General features: G+C 52.8%; 1 protein-coding gene across 3 annotated transcripts; it reads right to left on the bottom strand.

The window, feature by feature from the left end:
- Positions 1–641: 641 nt before the first annotated feature.
- On the bottom strand, positions 642–19,260 carry NCF4 (neutrophil cytosolic factor 4). Of its 3 annotated transcripts, none has more exons than XM_086403992.1 (10): positions 19,027–19,260; positions 12,809–12,893; positions 12,259–12,412; positions 9,420–9,490; positions 6,391–6,518; positions 5,283–5,340; positions 4,507–4,605; positions 2,465–2,595; positions 2,133–2,198; positions 642–1,011 (listed from the first exon to the last, which is right to left on the bottom strand). In XM_086403992.1, the coding sequence occupies exons 1-10, from the start codon at positions 19,056–19,058 to the stop codon at positions 816–818; spliced, it is 1,020 nt and encodes a 339-aa protein (XP_086260118.1). In that variant the 5' UTR covers positions 19,059–19,260; the 3' UTR covers positions 642–815. The 3 variants fall into 3 exon arrangements, with proteins under 3 accessions (XP_086260118.1, XP_086260119.1, XP_086260120.1); XM_086403993.1 differs by lacking the exon at positions 19,027–19,260 and adding an exon at positions 14,098–14,245; XM_086403994.1 differs by lacking the exons at positions 4,507–4,605; positions 5,283–5,340; positions 6,391–6,518; ... (2 more) ...; positions 12,809–12,893; positions 19,027–19,260 and adding an exon at positions 3,585–3,919.
- Between the last annotated feature and the right edge of the window lie 517 nt (positions 19,261–19,777).

Raw genomic sequence — 19,777 nt, 5'->3', positions numbered from 1 at the left:
TAGGGTCTCATTGTGCTGCAGCAGTAGGGCCTCTCAACTTTCAATGGTTGGTTTTTAGTACTTTTTGATCAAATGTTTGTTTCACTGAGAAGAGGGGTCTGCCAAGCTCCTCCTGCAGTCTTACTGAAGGTGATACCTATTGATATTTTGGCTGCTTAGGAGAGAAAAGGCTTCAGCTCACAGAGGGAGATCCTCCCATTCTGCTTCTTCTTCCTCCCCAGAGGGGCCAGAGTCCGCCCTCCCTTCACCCCTTACTTACAATGAAGACCACCAACAGCATGACTCAGGTCTCTGCCCTTCTGCAGAGCAGCAGGAATAAGAGGGCAGAGGAAGCCCTTGACCTTGGTCACACAGAGGACTTGGTGTTGGCCTGACCCAGAGGGTACCCAGGGAAAGATGACTTTCATGAGGCCAGTGGTTACTCCTTGGAAAGGGTTTAAAAGGGAGTGACCAGAAGGGACAGGAGTGTCACTGGGTTTCCCCACACAAGGGAACAAGGTGAGGAAACAGGTGGCTGAATTAGGGGCACAAAGCCAGGGCCCTCTTCTGTATATAAATGATCCCTCAGTGATACTCATGAATGGGTTTTTACTTCCTCTCCTCTCTTTCCTCCAAAGACATTCTCTTCCTCAGCCTGCCCCTTTGAGATGAAATGGTTTATTTAATTCAGAGACCAAATGTACAAGCCAAGGTCAGCAGGTCTGTCCAACTCAGAACCAGGAAGTCTGTCCCACACGCCCAGCCCTTCTTGGTCCTAATGCCCTCAGAGGGCTCTTTGCCAGGAGTCCCCTCACTGCCCCAGGGACACCACTGGCTCAGGGGACTGTGTTGTAGACCTTGTAGTTGTCCTCCTGGGTGACGTGCAGCTTCCAGGGGAAGAGACGCTTCTGGGAGGGGAGACCTCGGGCCCGCTTCACCATGAGCTTCACGTCCTCATCTGACAGCAGCCGAACCAGGTCCCCCTCAGCGTCACGGTAGTTGAGGGCGATGTCCTCTCTCTGGAACTCCCGCCTGGGTGGGAGAGATCAGAGTTCGGGAAAGGTCCAGCAGCCTTTAGGCCTAGGTGTGGGAGCAGGGAGAGGGGATGGAGGGAGATTTAGGGCCGGGATCTAAGAATTGGAAGGGGTCAGAGCTGGACACTGGTTCTATCATCTGAGTGGTCCAATCTCCCATTGTACAGATGGGGAAATTGAGACCTCCAGGGGAAAATGGGACTTTCACAATAAATTTGTGGAACAGCTTGAAATGTCTTATAATGTGCTGAAGACTTTAAGAACTGTCATGGGGAAGAGAAGTGGGTTTTATTGAGCACAGAGTAGAGGAGGATAAAGCCCCCGAGACAGCCCTGTGTGTGGCCACAAAGAACTCATGAAGGACTGGAAGTGTCTGATCTGGGTACAGGTAGACGGGTGAACAGCCATTCAAATTTTCCACAGGTAAATCTGACAAAATGAGTCAGAAGCTCTATCTGACTTGCAAACACCTTGATCCCCAAACCTCACTTCTAATCATCCTAAGGAAATAATCAGGCAAAACATCAAATAGGCGAATCGCAGCACTATTCACAGTAGTATGTAAAAAAGTGGAAGATAACTTAAATGCCACAAAAGGGGATGGCTGCTTTAGTTATGGTGCAGCCACACCACTAAATAATAAAATTATGGGGAGTGGGGTGCCGGTGGGGTGTGAGCTGAAGAAATATGAATGCACATCAGATAATGAGAGGAGTAAAATATGAGGTGATTTCAGTTCTTTATACTTTTCCATGACTTCTGACATTCTTTTTAAAAAATAATGAATAGATATTACTTTTACAGTCAGTAATATAACAATGCCATTTCCATTCTGTAAAGCAACTGTTCATAACTGGGTCTTGGGAGGTGGTGGTTCCCTGATGGAGAAGGGTTCAAGTCCAAGGTTTTGACTTAGAAAAACTTCAGCAAATCCAGACCCACAAACCTCAAGCCCCTTTACCTCTCTGCAGCCCCCTCCCCCCATCTCTAATGTGGTGAGCAAAACAAAAAGGTGAAATAGATACAAAACGCCCAGCCCTTGAATGTGCTGTGTTCCTCCCTCTGTTCTCTCCTGCAGGGTGTCTGACACCCCTCGAAACTCCCACCCTAGCCCCTCACCTCATGAGCTCCAGCAAGTCCTTGAAGAGTGGGGTGCTGCTGAGGTCCTCCTCCACTGCAATGTCCCTAAGGAGAGAGTAGGCAGGAGTAAGGAAGCAGCCGGCCAGGAAGGGGATAAGGGAATGAAGCTGGCCAGGTCACACTGGACCTTGAAGTCTTGTGACGGGGTATGACTTATCTGGAGGATGGTGGGAGCCACTGCAGGCTTTCAGGTATGTGTGTTTGGTCGGGGGACATGTGATCAGGTTTTGGTCTTGGAGCCCAGAGGTGGAGTGGGGTTGGGGAGGGCCAGGGAGGCTGGACAGACCCCTCCCTCCCAGCAGGCCACCAACTTGATGGTGCTGATGGTGTCCTCATAGTAGTAGCAGCGTAGCCAGTTGGTGGGGTCTTCCTCCTCTGGGAAGTCCTTGAGGATCTTCACAAAGGACACTGGGAAGATGCCTGTGGTTCCCCGGACAGTGCCCTGAGGGAAGAAAGAAGACACTGCCCTGTGGGTGCTGGGAGAGGCAGCAGGGCCATGTCTCGGGGTCCTGCCCTTTGATAATGATGAGGAAAGTCAGACAAGGTCTGGGCCCCCTCATGCAGAAGAAAGAGAAAAAGGGGACAAGGTCACCAAGCTGTTCACCCCAAGACATCCATTTTTGAACAAGTCAAGACCTGAATTTATCTGGAAACCTGCTTTCATCTCATTCATTTATTCACTCAGTCATTCATTTGACTACTTCTTGAGTGCCAGCTAAGGGGTAGGCTCTGGGCACTCAGAAGGGATGGAAATCCCTGCTTTTCCCCCTGGAGCTTCCACTGTGCTCCAGACAAGGCACAGGCAAACAGGTGAACTTTACGGGCAGTCATATGATGGTAGGTGTCCAGGAGGAAAACGGGATAAGGGAGGGAGAGGGTTAGAGGCAGGGCCCATTCATTCATTCATCCATCCATGGACACCACCTGCTCTAGACCAAACAACCAGAACTCTCCCTCCAGCCAGGCCTCTTTACTAAACTCCAGCCAAGACCTAGCCATTGCTGTGGTTTGTCAACTGTTCTCTTAATCTTCATAACCCTTTGGAAGACATATTGTTCCAGCCTCTTTTACAGACATATAAACTGAGGCTGAGGTAGTACTCTTGCTCTTTCCCTAACCCTCCCGTCCATCTGAAGCCAGAAGTCATTTAGCATACTGACCCACAAAACCTTCTAGAAAACAAGAAGTCAACAAACATTTCCTGTTTCTGGAGAATGACCCAGCAATACCCTTCAGCTGTCAGAGCTCATGAGTACCCGAGACAGAGCTGCGGGACTGGGGTAAAAATCAAACCAAGTTGTGAGATGAACAGTTGGCCCATACTCCTCTCCAGCCCCTGGGCGCTAGGGATCCTCCCCTTCCTTCAGTGGTTTCCGGACCCCTGGCGGCTGGCCCTGCCTCAGGACCTGTTCCATAAGCTCCTTCACACACCGCTTCAGGAGCCCCGAGAAAAGGGAATCTTTCATAACAAGAGGACTTAATCCAAAAGGCTGCATGAGGCCTGGACTTCCCACTCGGTGATATCCCCTCCATCTCCAGTTGTGCTCTGAGCCTCTGTAAGGGCCATGCTTGCTGCTGGCAGGGACAAAGCGTGGCCAAGATGCCACACACCCAGGCCCTATATGGGCCGAGCCCTGAACAGCTGCGTCTCATTCAACCCTTCCCAGAAACCTATGAAGAAACAGCCAGGGTTATCTCCATTTACGGGAGAGGAAACCACGGGGTTGAGTAAATTTCCCAAACTCACAAAGCTAGCTAAAAACAGCTAGGATGTGACGTCAGACGCTGGAGCTCAAGTCAGTCTCCCTCCTCACTTTCACTCACTCCCTGAGTGGTGAGTAACTTTATCCGATTATAGACAGCATGTCTCCACTGGGCATGATTCTGCCTTCTGGGGCCAGAGGTCTGGGGACGCTCTTGATTGCTGCAGCTGGAGGGGTGCTACTGGCATCTAGCAGATGGACGCCAAGGTCACCATTAAACACCCCACAGTGCACAGGGCATCCCCCAACAGAGAACTGCCTGCTCCCACAAGTCAGAGTGAACAGGCTGAGAGACCCTGTTATAGAACAAGGAATGAAACTCAGAGGGTTAACTGACTTTCTAATGTGACCACTGATGGGGTCAGAGGCAAGTGTAGGTGCCGGAATCTTCTGCTCCTGTCACATACACAATATTTCCTCAGGCTTCCCCGATCTACACCTTTGGACAGCATTTTTTCCCTGGGGCCTTCTCAGATCCCTCCTCTTTCTCTGATCCCTCATAGAATCAAAACGACTTCACCTCCAACTTACCTGCAACCTCACTTCCTCCTCATTTTCAGTCTCACCTCCATGCTCACCTCCAAACTTACCTCCAGCCAGTCTTTATTGATCCGACTGAGAAGGAAGATCACATCTCCAACTTTGAAATTCAGCTCATGTTTGCTGTTCCCAGTGAAATCAAACAGGGCCTGGGAGAAGGAAATGGTAAGGAAGGAGGGAAGAAACATTCACCAAGTTCCTACTACAGTGCTTTACATACTCCAGTGTCGCATTTAACAGATGAGGAACCTGAGGCTCAGGGAGGATGAGTGACTTTCTGATGCTCCACTCTATTTGTTAGGGAGAAGCCAGGTTTAGAACCCAGGTCTCCCTGACTCCAGAGCAGCTGCTCTTTCCAAGCCTGGGGGCATGAGCAAGAGGGAAGGGTTCAAACTCCCCGGACTTGGTAACTTCCCCATCCCCCAGGCCTCACTGGGGACTCCTGTGCCCCCATAGTCCCCAGGGCATTGACCACATTGGTTTTGAAATGCCATGTTTAAGAGTGTGTCCCTGGGGAGCTGTGAACCCCTTGAGGACAGGGCCTGGTCTAAGTCACCTCTGAAGTTTTGGTACCCAAGGCGGGGCTGAGCTTGCTGAATGAATGCTGGCTGGTACCCTCCGCCTCTGTGTGCTCATCACAGGCCCTCCCCTGGTCTGGCTGGGGGTTCTGACATGTCTGAGGCTGAGGCTGTGGGCCCTTCCCTCCCCTCCCCTCCCCCGCCCTGTACCCAACCCCCGCCCTAGGCACACAGTGGGCACCAGCAGGACGGGCTCAGGGGCTGGAGATGGAGCCAGGCTGCTGCCCAGTGGTGAGGTGGGAGGGTACCTCTGCTCGTGGAGCTGCCATGCGGTCAATGCCAGCAGCTTGTGGGGACTCGCTTTTTCTGTGGAGAGAGAAGAGGGGCTTGTCATCCCTTCTGCTTCTGTGCCGAGGAGGGCCTCAGCAGAGGAGTTAAAGATGCAGCTACAATTGCTCCTCTGTGCCAGCATGCTACCCACAGCTCTCATCGCCCTGGAGGAGGGACTGCACCCCCCCTCTGTGGACCAGAAAGCAGAGGCTCAGATAAACATTTGCTTAGGGCCATAGCTTGCCAACTCTTTCCCGTTACTCCCCACACTCAACCCCTAATCTTCCAGCTGAGTAAATGGGCTTCAGAAAGTGCTGAGCTCCACTCCAGGACCCAGGGTTGCTGTGGGGCACAGATGGAATTCAGGCCACACCTGCCTGGGTGCCTGTGGGAAATGGCCAGGCACGACTTGGAGAGGACACTCAGAGACACTGGCCGGAATGGAGGGAGGAGCTGGATGGGCAGGCGGGGCTCAGGAGCCTTGTCCTGCGATTCTTAGCAGCAGCAGCAACATAGAGTTGTTCATCGGCTTGAATTTTCAGTGATTTTTTTTACCCCCTGCTTAGAAGGGGCCAGAGGGAGCTGGGGGCCCTTTAGAATAAAGGAGTGAGCAGCAGCGTCCCCTGGTGGCCAGTGTCGGAGGAGCCACCAGGAGCCACAGCCGGCCCCATGGAACTAAAACTAACCAGGAACAAGGCGTGCCAGGCGATGATGGGAAGAATGTTTGCAGACAGAACCATTCCCCCTCCCTTCCCGACTCTCCCCGCCCCAAGCACCCAAAGCCCTCGGGCCATCGCCAATGGTTGCCATGGCAACAAGCTTTTCCCGTCACAGCCCCTGTCCTCTGGCCTGTCGTGTCATACATCAAAACACACCCACTTTCTGTCCGTCCAGACCCTACGCTTGATTTTCCAAGCTTACCTAACAACCCAAACCACCCTGGAGGACTCAGACAAGAGAACCAGTTTATATGCCTGCCTTCTTTCAGGGGAAAAAGTGCCTTCGCGGCAGGGGCCTCCAGGACAGCCCACCCGGTCAGCAGCAAGTGGCCCAGGGCCGTTGTGAGCACCGGGCCCCATCACTTACACTCGCCGGGTGCGCGGGCGGAGCCGCCGGAGCGCCTGAGGCACCTGCTCGGCGTCGTAGGACGACTGGTAGAAGAAGATGCGAACGTCCTCGTCCATCAGCACCCAGATAGGCAGGCTGAGGAGGTGCTGCGTTTGCCGAGAAGGCAGGACAGGTCGGGGGTCAGCAGTCTTGGCATCCCAGCCCCGTAGCTCCATCCCCACTCCCCCCCCACACACTATTCCCCGGCCATTAATGCATTCTCTGCCTGATAAAGAAACAAGATATATTTTGAAATTTCAACAGGGTGAATGAAACATGTCACAAGATCTACCCCCGGGTTCAAGGTCAGGAGGAACCACCTAACTTGAGAAGAGCTCGTTTGGAAAAGACCCACAGCCCTCCAGACACAACAGATGACATGATGCGGTGGTGACTATTCAGGCGCGGCACTGAGCGCCACACCGTGTGACCTCACTCCCTCTCACAATAACCTGGGAGTGAGGGTCACAGAGGTGAAGGGACTTGCCCAGGGCCGCACAGCCTAGTGAGCGACAGAGCTGGTCACCCAGAGCCATCTGCCACCAAAGCTCATCCCTTAGGTCAGAATGAGACAATGGTCGGGGAAGCACCTCCCAGATAAACCACATTAACAACACTTGGTGATATTACCACCTAAATGACGCTTCCTGATACTGTATGTCATATTATAGGATCAGAGTGGGAAAGTGCCCAGGTCAGTGGGCAGAGCTAGGAAGTGGTAGGGTTGAGATTGATTATCTGATGCTGGTTGCAACACCCATGATGCAATGACCCTCAAGCTGCAAAGATGCAGAGCACCCAGAACCTGGCAGGGTCATCCCTCCAAGCTGTCCACTGCACAGGTCCCCAGGAGCACTGCAGTTGGCTTTGGGTGCTACAGCTCCAGAGGCACCCAGAGCCCCCCCCCAGAAAACCCCATGGGGACGGCAGGATGGAGGGAGGCCGGGAACTCCACCCCAGAGGGACTGCAAACTCAGAGCCTAGAAAAGGCACAGTTGCTTTATGGGGACGATGGGAGACAGCAGCCCAGAGATGAGCTCACGGGCACAGATAGAGCCAGGCTGTGCCTGGGACAGAATCTGCCACTCATCTAGGTGACCTTGGCAAGGATGCCTCTGTGTATTCATTAATACAATGAGGGTGAGGGTACCTCCCTTGTAGGATTGTGGAAGGACTAGATAAGTGAATTTGTGCAAAACACTTAGAACAGGCATCTAGCAAGGGCCCCATCCAAGCCGAATGTTATCATTGTTGCTATTACTTTTATTCCAACACAGTACAGTGGATAGAGCAAAATCCTGGAGTCAGAGAGATGTGTGTTCAAACCCCATCCTACTTACTAAATGCTCTGTGACACCAAGGGAGCGACTCTACCTCTCTGTGCCTCCATTTCCTCACTTTAAAATACGGATAAGAGTACTGAACTCACAGGTTATTGAGAGAATTAAATAAGCCATTTATCCAACAAATGCATGGATATATCAAGAGCCTCTTAGTTGTACACCGCCTGGTTCCAGGCAATTGTCGTTATCACATGAACCCTATTCTTAATGAGGACAGAGGTGAGACCACTGAGCAGAAGTCACAGGAAGCTGGGCCTTTTTAATAGCTGTCCCACAGTGGATGAGCAGCCCGGGTCAGGAAGAGTGGTAATGAGCTCCCTGTCTCTGAATGTTCCAAGCCCAGGGTGGGGTTACCAATACACTGATTGACCTTTTGGCTTCAAGGAACCCACTCAGACAGACAGGTAGAGATGAGATTCTCCAGGCTGCTGGTTGCCAAGACCAGGTGAAGAGCAAAGAGCTCCAGCTCCACACGCCTTCTCGCTCTGGCTCCTTCCAGCCCTGCTGGAGGAGACTAGAGGAGCCAGCCACCCTGAAGGAGCAGCTGTCACAGCGCCCCCTGGAGGGGAGACACCAGCAGTGCTGGAGCCCAGGTGCTTTCCTACCCTACCTGTTCTCCACCCAGAGCCCAGGATTCCTGCAGCCGCTGGGGAGGGCAAGCCAGCCACCTGCTCCCTTTTGCTTCCCCCTCCACACTCCTCCTGCCCCCTCACTCCATTAGGAGTCATGCTGTCTCACATTCTGGAGGCAGGTTCACAGTTTACAAAGCACTTTTCTGTCCTTTTCTCAACATCAGTCCCCTCCTGTGAAACCAGAAAGTTGGGGGCACCATCTCATTTCATAGGCAAGAAAACTGAGACCTAGATAGGATGAGCAATTAATCCTAAATCACGCAGGGAATGACAAAGCACAGACCAAAGAGACTCCTAGCTCGGTGCTCTTTTCCCGTAAGAGTAGGAGAGGAAGGGGCGATCTCACTGTCTCTGAGGATGCCTCTTGGCTCTGAAGAGGGTTGCCTTCTCCAGTTTCCTAAGGTTGCCATCAAGCCATGTCTTGTATACCTCTAGTGACGGGGTGCCCACTACCCTAGGAACGCTATCCATTTCTTGCACAGCTTTAATTGGTGTAAGGCTTTCCTAACCAGCCTTGTGTCTGTCTATAAGATGCTCCTTCCTCTGTGCTCCCATCTCCTGAGGATGCAGACAATATACAGGTTGGGGAATACATAAGGGCATCTGTCCAAGGCCCATGGATGCCACTAAAATCCAGCCTGTGTCCTGTTCATGTGTGTTATGTGAGAAAGCTGGGGGCCTGGTTTGCCATGCCCCTGTTATACAGGCCGTTCTTCATCTGTCTGTATTCCCATAAGACAGTGGGGACCTCGGGGCAGGCATTGGATCCTATTCTCCTCTCTACCAGGAGGCTCAGCACAGCCATTAGTCAGTTCAAGGTGTGTCTTCCTGAATCTTCTCCACTGCTCCTGCCCCATCCCCTGGAACCCTGAGAATATGTCCTGTTTCTCTCCCCAGGCCTGGCCTTTAAGGATTGAAGATGAGGGCCATCAGAGCAGGAGAGCCAGCCCCAGTTCCCAAAGCCACCTGGGCCCCTCCCTGTGCTCAGCACCCTGTCCCCTCCCAGGAGCCACGTGGCCTAGCCCCGCCTTACCTTCATGTAGGCGTTGAGGGCAGGTATTCGCATCTCGGCAATCTCCTGTTTCACACCCACGTAGACTTTGGCTGAGAAAACGCAAAAAGCTGTCCTGGGAATCTGGCCCAATAGCATTGTCTCCAGGCCAGGAGCTGCCCACCGGAGGCAGGAACCCTTTCCACTAGCTCAGCGCTCCTCCCGCTCATCGGCCCACGGCGCTCTGGGGGCCACCATCCAATGTGCATTCTCTGTTATACTATCATCAGCTGATACTTTTCTTGTTTTAACTGTTTATCTATTGCCTTTTCCTACACACGTACACAGACACACGCACACAGACACACACACACACACGATTCTTAGCTCCAGGAGAACAGGATCTTTGCATTGCTCACAGCTACAGTCTCATCACCTGGAACTGTGGTCCTCAAGTCTGGTTGTGCATTCATGTTGCCCAAGGAGTGTGTAAAATCTCATTGCTCAGGACTCACCCCAGAAGAATTTAAATCAGAATCTCTGGGGGTGGAACATGGGCATCAACAATCTTTTAACCTCAAGGTACTTCCAATATGCCACACAGGTTAAAGAGCCATGGTGTAGAACAAGGGCCGAACTAGTAAATATTTGAGGAGTGGATGGGTGAAGCCTTCCTCGAAAGCAAGACAGAGTGTTTGTGGGGAAAGGGAAACTGATGATGCTGATCAAAGACAAATGTCCTCTCTGGGAACTTCAGGGGGCTCTGAATCACCCACTCAGAGAGCCCCCCAGAAGGCAAATGTGAGATAGGTCTGGCTCCTGCTGGCCACTGCCCCTGAGGCACACTGGTGTCTGGGAGTGGCAGGAGGGCAGCATCTGAGGCCTGGGGGAGTGAGAAACTGGGAGATTAGTAGCAAGTAAAGGGCAACTAAATTAAAAGATGCTTACTCCTTGGAAGGAAAGTTATGACCAACCTAGACAGCGTATTCAAAAGCAGAGGCATTACTTTGCCAACAAAGGTCCATCTAGTCAAGGCTATGGTTTTTCCAGTGGTCATGTATGGATGTGAGAGTTGGACTGTGAAGAAAGCTGAGTATCAAAGAATTGATGCTTTTGAACTGTGGTGTTGGAGAAGACTCTTGAGAGTCCCTTGGACTGCAAGGAGATCCAACCAGTCCATTCTGAAGGAGATCCGCCCTGGGATTTCTTTGGAAGGAATGATGCTGAAGCTGAAACTCCAGTACTTTGGCCACCTCATGCGAAGAGTTGACTCACTGGAAAAGACTCTGATGCTGGGAGGGACTGGGGGCAAGAGGAGAAGGGGACAATAGAGGATGAAATGGCTGGATGGCATCACGGACTCGACAGATGTGAGTTTGAGTGAACCCTGGGAGTTGGTGATGGTCAGGGAGGCCTGGCGTGCCGCAATTCATGGGGTCATAAAGAGTCAGACATGACTGAGCGACTGAACTGAACTGAACTGAAAGGGCAACTAAAGTCATAGGCATGCAGGTCAAATTATCTGTGTGGGGCGGCAGAGAGGCGGAAGGGAGGGGAGTGAGAAGACAAAAGTGAGGACGATGGGTGCCTGCCTTCCCAGGAGCACCAGAGGAGGCGACTCTGTAAGGAGATGGAGGAGCCACGGGAGACAGGAAGGGAATTGGGAAAGGCTGGCACCACAGCAGTTTGGAGAGAGCACCCCAGAGGAAGAAGTGGGCTGATGAAGTTGAGGCCTGAGTTGTACCCATGGATCATGTCATGGGCCACTGTCCCCAGAGGAACTCACAGAGCAGGAAGAGCTGAAACCCGGCTGGTGGGTTGAGCAGAGGATGGAAAATGAGAAGGTCAGACAGCAAGTCAAGATTTATTGTGGAAGGAAGGAGAGATCTTTGAGGGCCCTTGGGGCTAACAGAGGCTTCTGGCTAGGATGCTCACTTAGGATACGTTTTTGCTTAAAGATGAAACAGAACCAAGCCCGCCCGTGGTGAAGCTTGGCAGACAGTCAGTAGATGAAGGAGAAGGTGAATCTACAGGGGTAGCAAGGGACAAGCTGTCAGGGAGGAGAGATCAACTGAGAGCAGGAGGGGCCCCTCCTCCCTGCCACCCAGAGATGGGGAAAGGGTGAGTGAGGGAACGGGTGAGTTTCCTCCCTGGGGCTGGCTGCTGGCTGGGAACCTCAGGCACTGGCTAAGGCAGAGAGGAAGCCCAGCTGGAGGTGGGGTTTGAAGCTTGAAGAAGGGAAGGTCAGGGAGTATTTTGCAGCCTGTGGGGTGGGGCAGGCACAGCCAAGGCACACACCATGAACCCTATACCCCACTCTGGCAGGGTTCTCTCCTGCTGGGCTCACGAAGGCTGGCCTTGAGAAGCCGAGAAGTTTGCACCTTTCCAAGGTGCGTGTTAGGACCGAGTAGGGGTGGAAGGCCAGGAGACAGGGGGGTGGAGGCCCATCCAAAAGCAGCAGTGGGTGTCCCAGCAGAGCAGGGAAGGAGGAGCACCCATGGGGGACGGAGGAGTTACAGGGCAGTTCCCCTCGAGGGGCTGGAAGATGAATCTGTGTTTAACATGGGGAACACAGGGATCCCTGTCTCCAGGAGGAGAGGCCGGGGCTGATGCGCTCAAACCTGGTGGTGGATGGCTAAACCGGGGCAGCTGCGCAGGTCATAGAGCACAGGAGGTCAAGGGCTCAGAGGTTAAGGGTTCCGAGGCCGGAGAGCCAGAGGTGGCAGCCTGTGACTGGCAGGAGGGGGGCATGGATTAAATAAACAGTTTTCACTAAAATAGAATGGTTTATGCTAAAACAGAAGCACCGAACAGCACCCAGAGAGCTGGGAGGAGAGGCGAGCCAGTGGGCTCCGACCTGGGGCAGCCAGTCGCTGCCTACCTGGGAGCGTGGGGAGGATACAGGTTAAGGGGCTGGTCTTGCTCTCCTGCCCGAAGCGCTCCTCCAGCTTGCTCTGTAAGGCGTAGAACTGGCGGTAGCGGCGGTAGATGAGGTACTTGGACCCCCCTTTCGTCTTTACCTCGATGACAAAAACCTAAGGACAAAAACCACAGGCTGAGCTAGCAAGCCAGGGATTGGGGCTTTGCAGACCGGGGGCAGGGGGAGGGGTGGCCTCACAGGCCAGAGGTAGAGGATGGTGGAGGTCCAGAGGCCCTAGGGTTAGATAATAATTTCTTGACCTCAGTATCACTTTGGGGGTGAGGTATTTCCCGGTCATGGGCACCACATGACATGAACTAGAATCCCTGGATGCCATGCAGTAGATGCCCCACCCCAGGTTGTGGTCATTAAAACTGTCTGCAGATATTTACTGCAAAGTGTCCCCTGGAGGGTAGAATTGCCCTGGTGAGAACCACCAGGATAGAACTTAGGAGAGGAAAGCACTGGAGGCTCAGAGGTCAGAGGGTGAGGGTGCAGGGGTCTTTCTTACAAAATGGCTGGTGAAGCCTCTCTTCTCCTCAATGTCAGCGATGTTGGCTGAGATGGCAATGTCGTCAGGAAGCTGGTCGAAGTCGCTGAGGGAGGTGGGAGGAGAAGAAATGCTGGTTATCATCCTGAAGTGTTGAGGGGCTGCAAGGTGCAAGGCCCTGTGCCAAGTGAACCCATGTACCCAGCATTCTCTGTTCAACACCCTTCACATGCCAGGCTGTGACACAGACCAGGCGTCTGGAGTTGGAGCCACATGTCAACAACCATACTAGAATCTAGCAAATCTCTGTGGGGCTGCGTTATTCATTCAGGAGCAGAGCATCAAGCACCCCTGCCTATTACACCCTGTTCTAGGCCCTGGGTCACCTGCTTCCCAGAGAGGATGGCTGATTACACCCAGGGAAAATCCTCACAGAGGAGGTGACATTTGAGCCAGGTCTAGAAGGATGAATAGGAGTCCACCGGGTAGGACCAGAGCAGGGGAATGCCTGCCCTCCTCCCTGGCAGACTGAATGCAGGTGCTAAGGCTCTGAGGGCCAAGTCTATTGTGGTTGGAGTCTGGTGTGCTCAGAGTCTGAATAGGCAGATGAGGCCAGGCTGAGGAGGGTCTCCAGAGCCGAGCTAAGGAATTTTATAAGCAACAGGGAGCCATGGACAGCTTCAGAAGAGAGAGAAAACGCAACAGGGCTCTGGCTTTAGGATGCCAACTCTGGCAGTGGCGTGGAGAGAAAAAGGAGGGCAGAGACTGGGGGACAGAGCGCCACTGGGAGGCTCTGACGTGGTCCAGCTGAGAGATGAGGTGGGCCTGAGCCAGACAGTGGGGATAAGAAGAGAAGACAGACAGGAGGGATACCTGATAACAGACACTGTGCCATTTTTGTGCCCTCTGCTTCTTCCTAACTAATCAAGCTCCAGTTCTTTTCACGATGACAAAGCCTAGCCCCAAGGTGATAGATCACTTGGCCTGAGCCAAACATAATAATCCCATTGCTGTTTCCCAGACCCACTTGCAGCTAGGAGCAGCCATGTAACCTGTTGTGACCAAAGAGACCTAAGAGGAAATCTGCTGTAGGAGCCTCTGGGAGACGGTTTGCATCAAGATCCAGAGAGATGAACAAAGCTAGTAGGGTCTTCTCCTCTTTCCCCAACTGCCTGCCTGGAAAGTAGATGTGACATCTGGACTTGCAGCAGCCACATTGCATTCATGAGGCAAAAACGTGGGAATGATCACAGGAATCTCTGGGACTCTGGTCCTGAAGTCACTGAGCGGCAGAACCAGTTGTGACCTACCTCTGAACTTCTCATTATGTGAAAGCATAAACCTCTGTTTGTTTCAGCCACTATCAGTTCCTCTGTTCTCTGCAGCCTTCTGCATTTCCAACGGATACACTGGTAATTTAGGAGTCATTCCAGAGTTACGACCAGCAGGGTTTGGGGACTGTTTGGATATAGAGGTGAAAGAAAGGGCAGTGTCAAGAGTGACGCCCACATGTTACCCGTATTGTGACCAGGATGGGTGGAAGGGGAGCAGGGTTGATGGACACATTTTGGAACATGCTAATCTGAGAGGCCCCTGGGGCACCCAGGTCATGATCCTGCAAAAGTTGGTGTGTGGCTCTGGAGTCCTGCAGGGAGTGGAGTTGAAGAGGGTCCCAGCTGGATTGCGAGTGGTAAGAACCTTCTGCCCTGTGACTAGTGGTTAAAACCCCCAGGGAAGAGCAATCCGTGAGCAGAGGAGGGGATTGAGAGGGACAGATGGAGGAAGAGAAAACGGAACACCAAGGCGGGGGAGGAGGAGCAGCTAGGGTCACCCAGTCCAGCCGCTTGTAGACAGATGAAGAAATTAGAAGCCATCAGCAATCGTGTTCCTGTTGCAGCAGTTGGGAAACAGGGTGGGAGAGGGGGGCAGGGCTGCCTGAACCTCGGAGCCAGATGGAACCTCAGTCCCAGCCCCCACTGGGCCCCAAGTGACGTGGACTGCAGGGATCTAACTCAGGACTCTGGAGGCTGGCCCAGGAGGTGACTCAGGATGGCGGTGGGCAGGCACAGGAAATCCCTACCACTCCCAGGCTAGCAGCCTCCCCACTCACTTTCCACACAGGGTCCTATGGTAACAAACACCCTTGGGAGAAGCTTCCTCCTCCACTTTCTCCCCTGAGACGGTGAATTTCCTGACTATTTCACCTTCAGTAGGAGGCCGGTGGGGCAGGAAGGAACTGGAGAGGCAGAACGGCCCTTTGCAGGGAAACAGGTAATGGTAACTACAGCTGACGATGTCCTAAGCACACGGAGCACCAGGGACCCTTCTAAGACAGTGTCACCTTTTTCCAGACTGAGGTACAGAGGTTAACAAACTTGTCCCAAAAAGTAAAAAAACTGGGATTTGGCTCCAGAATTTTTTTCCAGTCCACTGGCCCTGGTTTGAAGCTCCCAACAGCTGGCTGTGTTAAACTCAGATAAATCCCAGCCCCTCACAGCATCAGTCTCCCATCTAAAATAATAACAACAGTAATAATATTGTTAGCAGCTACTGTAACTCAGACATTGTCCTAAGAACTCTAGGATGTGGCCTCTGCCTTCCTGGGTTTCATGGTTGATTGGAAGAGTTGGATAAATAATTACATAATTTCAGTAATCATAGAAGCTGTGAAGGAAAAGTCCACAACGTTTCAAGCTACAGCAGGAGCCCAGCCATTACTATAGTCCCTGGAAGAATCAGTAGTACATCAGGCAAGAAAGCTCACCAAGCCGACACTTCTAAGATGGGGGTGAAGTTATCAGAGGGAGAAGCAAGGATGCTGTACCTGCAGGGAGGGCAAGGTGTGCTCAGACTGAGGATGATCAGGGAGGGCTTCCTAGAAGAAATGGCACCAGGTAAAGAGGAGTCGACTCAGGACAACAGGCAAGAGAAAGAGTGGGTGCAGAGGCCTCAACTATGCAAGAAGGGGTAAGTTACAAGGGATGAGGCCAGGGAGACCAGCAGAGCCTACTCATGAAGGGTGCTTGTGCCCCGCCTTGGGGTGGTGGGGCAAAGAAGGGTTATGTTGGGAGACCTGTGTGTCACAGAGAGGAGGGCACAGGTGAAAGATGAAGACCTGAATTCCCGCTCTGACACTGCCAAGGTCAGCAGACTTGGGAAGACTCCTCTCTGAGCTCTGACCCCTCCACCACTCCGAGATGGGGCCCAAGGAGGTATTTATATCCCGGGAGGGTTTGGAGGTCACATCTGTAACAAGCGTAGCTGGAGAAGCCCCAAAGGAGCAGGGACCCTGCTCACTGCTGTATCCCCAGTGCCCAGAACAGCACTGGCACATAGTAGGTGCTCAGGGAGATGCAAGCCCACTCCCCGTGTCTGTTTTACAGCAAGTCCACTGTGTGCTGACACTGTGGCTCAGCAGTAAAGAATTCACCTGCAGTGTAGGAGACTTGAAGGAGACAAGGCAGACGTGGGTTAGATCCCTGGGTTGGGAAGATCCCCTGGAGGAGGAAATGGCAGCCTACTCCAGCATTCTTGCTTGACATCCCATGGACAGAGGAGCCTGACGGACTATAGTCCTTGGGGTTGCAAAGAGTCGGACACGGCTTAGCAACTAAACAACAACAAAAGCAACCACTGTGGGCCACGTGGGAACAGCCTGGCTGCCTGCAAGGCGGGGCCAGGGAGTTGAACCAAGAAGTCATTGCACCAGGCAAAAGCAGGGGTGCAAAAAAATGGGCAGCAAGTCCCCCTAGAAGAGTTGCCCCCTGTAGACCTCAGCCAGAACCCCTCTGAACTGAAGTCCACTCAGGGCCCATAGATTGATATTGTTCATGAAAAGTCCATTTGGGAGGCCTGGACAGGAGGAGCTGGGTGACGGGTGGAAAGACCCTGGGGCAGCAGCTAGTTCAGGGTTCCTGCCTCCTACACACAGTAGGCGCTCAAAACACGCTTGTGGAAAGTGCACTCAATGCCCCCACAGCAGTCCTTTCCATCTTCAGATGCCTCACGCCTTAGAAAGTCCTGCTACCAGAAATCTGCTGCCCTCCCATTACATCCTCCACTTCGGCCTCAGGCATCCAGACCTCACTTTTAAATAGGCATCCAGGTACAGGGAGACAGAGACCCCAGGCGCGGCTCCATAGCCCCATGAAAGAGGGGGGAAGGGCACCTTTCCTCCATAGAGGGGCAAGCACAGCTTCCAGGGGACCAGGACTAGGAGGGAGGGGTCGGCTCTGGGCATCATCTCTCTGACCCACGTGCCCTGAGAAACAGGAGGTGCACCAGCCTCAAACAGCAGCTATTTCCTGAAGGTTCAGGTTTACATGCCAGGCCCAGCCTCCACTGAGGACTTGGGGGCTGGAGGAGCTGGAATCTGTGGGGGGACCTGAGGACATAGGGCTTGGCTCCTGCCTTCCTGAACCTCACCCCAGCCCCCAGCACCACCCTCTGTGGCTCTTGAAGACCATTCTTTTTCTTTTTTTGGCCGCACTGCGTGGCATGTGGGATCTTAGATCTCTGAGCAGAGATCAAACCCATACCCCCTGCAGTGGAAGTGCAGAGTTTTAACCACTGAACTGCTAGGAAAATCCCTGGAAGGGCATTCCTGAATCACCCTCCAAGCATTTGCATTTGATATCCCTCCTGCAACACATACACACACACACCTTCCTTCTGACATTTGACATTCAGGAATTCCATCCCGGCTCCCACTTCTAGCTGCAGAGTCCCCCAGGGGCCCTCTGCTGCCCACTTCAGCCAGACCAGCCTGACCCATCCCCGGTGACCCTCTGAGCCACTTCCATGCTTTTACCACACTCTTTCTGATGTCATCTGCAGCTCTGATCCAGAAAGGCAGGAACCAAGCCCTATGTCCTCAGGTCCCCCCACAGCTCAGAGCACAGGCTGACCTACCGAGGAAACTCAGAGAATGTCTCCTAAGAAATGAGGCGAGGCCCTGGCAAGGCTATGCTCGGAGCCCCAGCCTTGCCACTCACTCCATGTGACCCTGAGTGAATATTTTATTCTCCTTGGGGCTCAGTTTTCTCATCCATACAATGACAGTGTTGGTCCCGAATGATCTAAAGACATTTTCCAGCTCAAAGATTCATCCATCCATCTGTTATTCGTTCATTCACTCACTCACTCAGCAGCATTTACTAAGTACTTAGTACTGGCATTGTTCAAATCCTGGGACATTTGCTGTTCACTTGCTAAGTCATGTCGACTCTTTGCGACCCCATGGACTACAGCACACCAGACTTCCCTGTCCTCCACTATCTCCCAGAGTTTGCTCAAGTTCATGTCCATTGAGTCGGTGATGCTATCGAACCATCTCATCCTCTGCCACTCCTTTCTTCTCCTGCTCTTAATCTTTCCTAGCATCAGGGGCTTTTCTAATCAGTTGGCTCTTCACATCAGATGGCCAAGGTAGTGGATTCAGCTTCAGCATCAGTCCTTCCAGTGAATATTCAGGGTTGATTTCCTCTAGGATTAACTATTTTGATCTCCTTGCTGTCCAAGGGACCCCCAAGAGTCTTCTCAGCACCACAATGACAAAGCATCAATTCTTTGGCACTCAGCACTTTTTACGGTCCACCTCTTACATCTGTACATGACTACTGAAAAGACCATAGCTTTGACTAGATGGACCTGGGATATAGCAATGATCAAAAGAGATAAATACTCTATGGGACTTCCTTCTAATTGCGGAGCCAGTGACAAAGAAAACAGATGAGTGCGTATAGACTATTATGCCAGAGAAGTAAGGACTACACAGAAGAAGGAAACAGGGTAAGTGTTTGGAGGGGGCTGTTAAGGAAGGTTTCTTGAAGGAGTTGACATTTGAGCCAAGCCCTGGAAAACAGCCAGATTCTGTGCCTCCATCTGAACAGAAGATGAAAAGCCATTACTCAACACTGTGGAGGAGTGAGGTCCCCTGGGCCCCAGACACCTGAGTTCCCGTCCAGACTCCACCACCCACTTCTCTGTGACCCTGGGAAAGTCACTCCCCCTCTCTGAACCTCAGTGTCTTCACCCATGCCTGAGGGAAGTGAGCCACTACTAGGAGTTTCCTTTAAAAAGTTCTCAGAGTCTGTATTTCTGAGTATTTGGGGTCTGACTCAACTCCAACCTCTCAACTTTTGACATTGATAAGCGGCTGCAGGACGGTGGGCCTCTGCCCTGCAAGGCCTGCCGGGAACAGTGAGGAAGCCCCGGGCGGGCAGCGCCCCTGCACTCACCTCTCAGCCCGAAGTTGCTGTGCCTTGGCCATGGCTGTCAGTCCAGGGCAGGGGTGGCGGAGGTTCTCACGACTGGGCCCAGACCAAGGTCACCTCTCACTTCCCTCCAGCTAGCCTCGTCTAGGCTGTGGTCCCAGGAGTCCCCAGGAGCTGCCTCTGGGGAGGCCCCCAGCCAAGCTTCTCTCAGCTCTAGAAGAGGCTCCTCCTCCAGGCCCTCTGGGGCTGGCTGTGGCCCATACTTCCTCTTCCCCACCATGCAGATGTACCATAGCTGGGGAAGTACACACTCTCTGACGCTGGGTATGTGGGGTACACTGATTTGGCAGGGGCATTTGGGGACTTCCTCGATGTCAGTTCTTGGTGCCAGATCTTGGCTGGGTATCAGAGACCTGCTCTCCATCAGAGACTGGGCCTCAGTGCTGACTCAGCCACCAGAGGGGGCTTACATCCTTGGGGAGTCACTTCACATCCACTGACTCATCACACCCAGCCTGCACCCCCTCACTGTCGAGACTTTACCCAACCTATTCCCTAAGCTGGGAGTGCGGGCCTCCACCTCACCTTCCTTCCCAAAGTCCTCTCTCAGATGCCACCTCCTCCAGGAAGCCTTCCTGGTACCCCCAACAAAATTAGTGCTCACAGGCACTTGTGTCATATTAGAATGTGAGGGTTGGTTTATCTTTCTCTATTCCCCCTTTCCTGGAATTCTGGGCTGCACTTCTCTCATGCCTAGATCCCCAAGCCTACTTGG

This window comes from Bos grunniens, chromosome 5, assembly GCF_055505025.1.
Source record: "Bos grunniens cultivar Pamir isolate PY7600 chromosome 5, Bosgru_T2T1.0, whole genome shotgun sequence".
Taxonomy (NCBI): Eukaryota; Metazoa; Chordata; class Mammalia; order Artiodactyla; family Bovidae; genus Bos; species Bos grunniens.
This window is presented reverse-complemented; position numbering and strand designations above follow the sequence as displayed.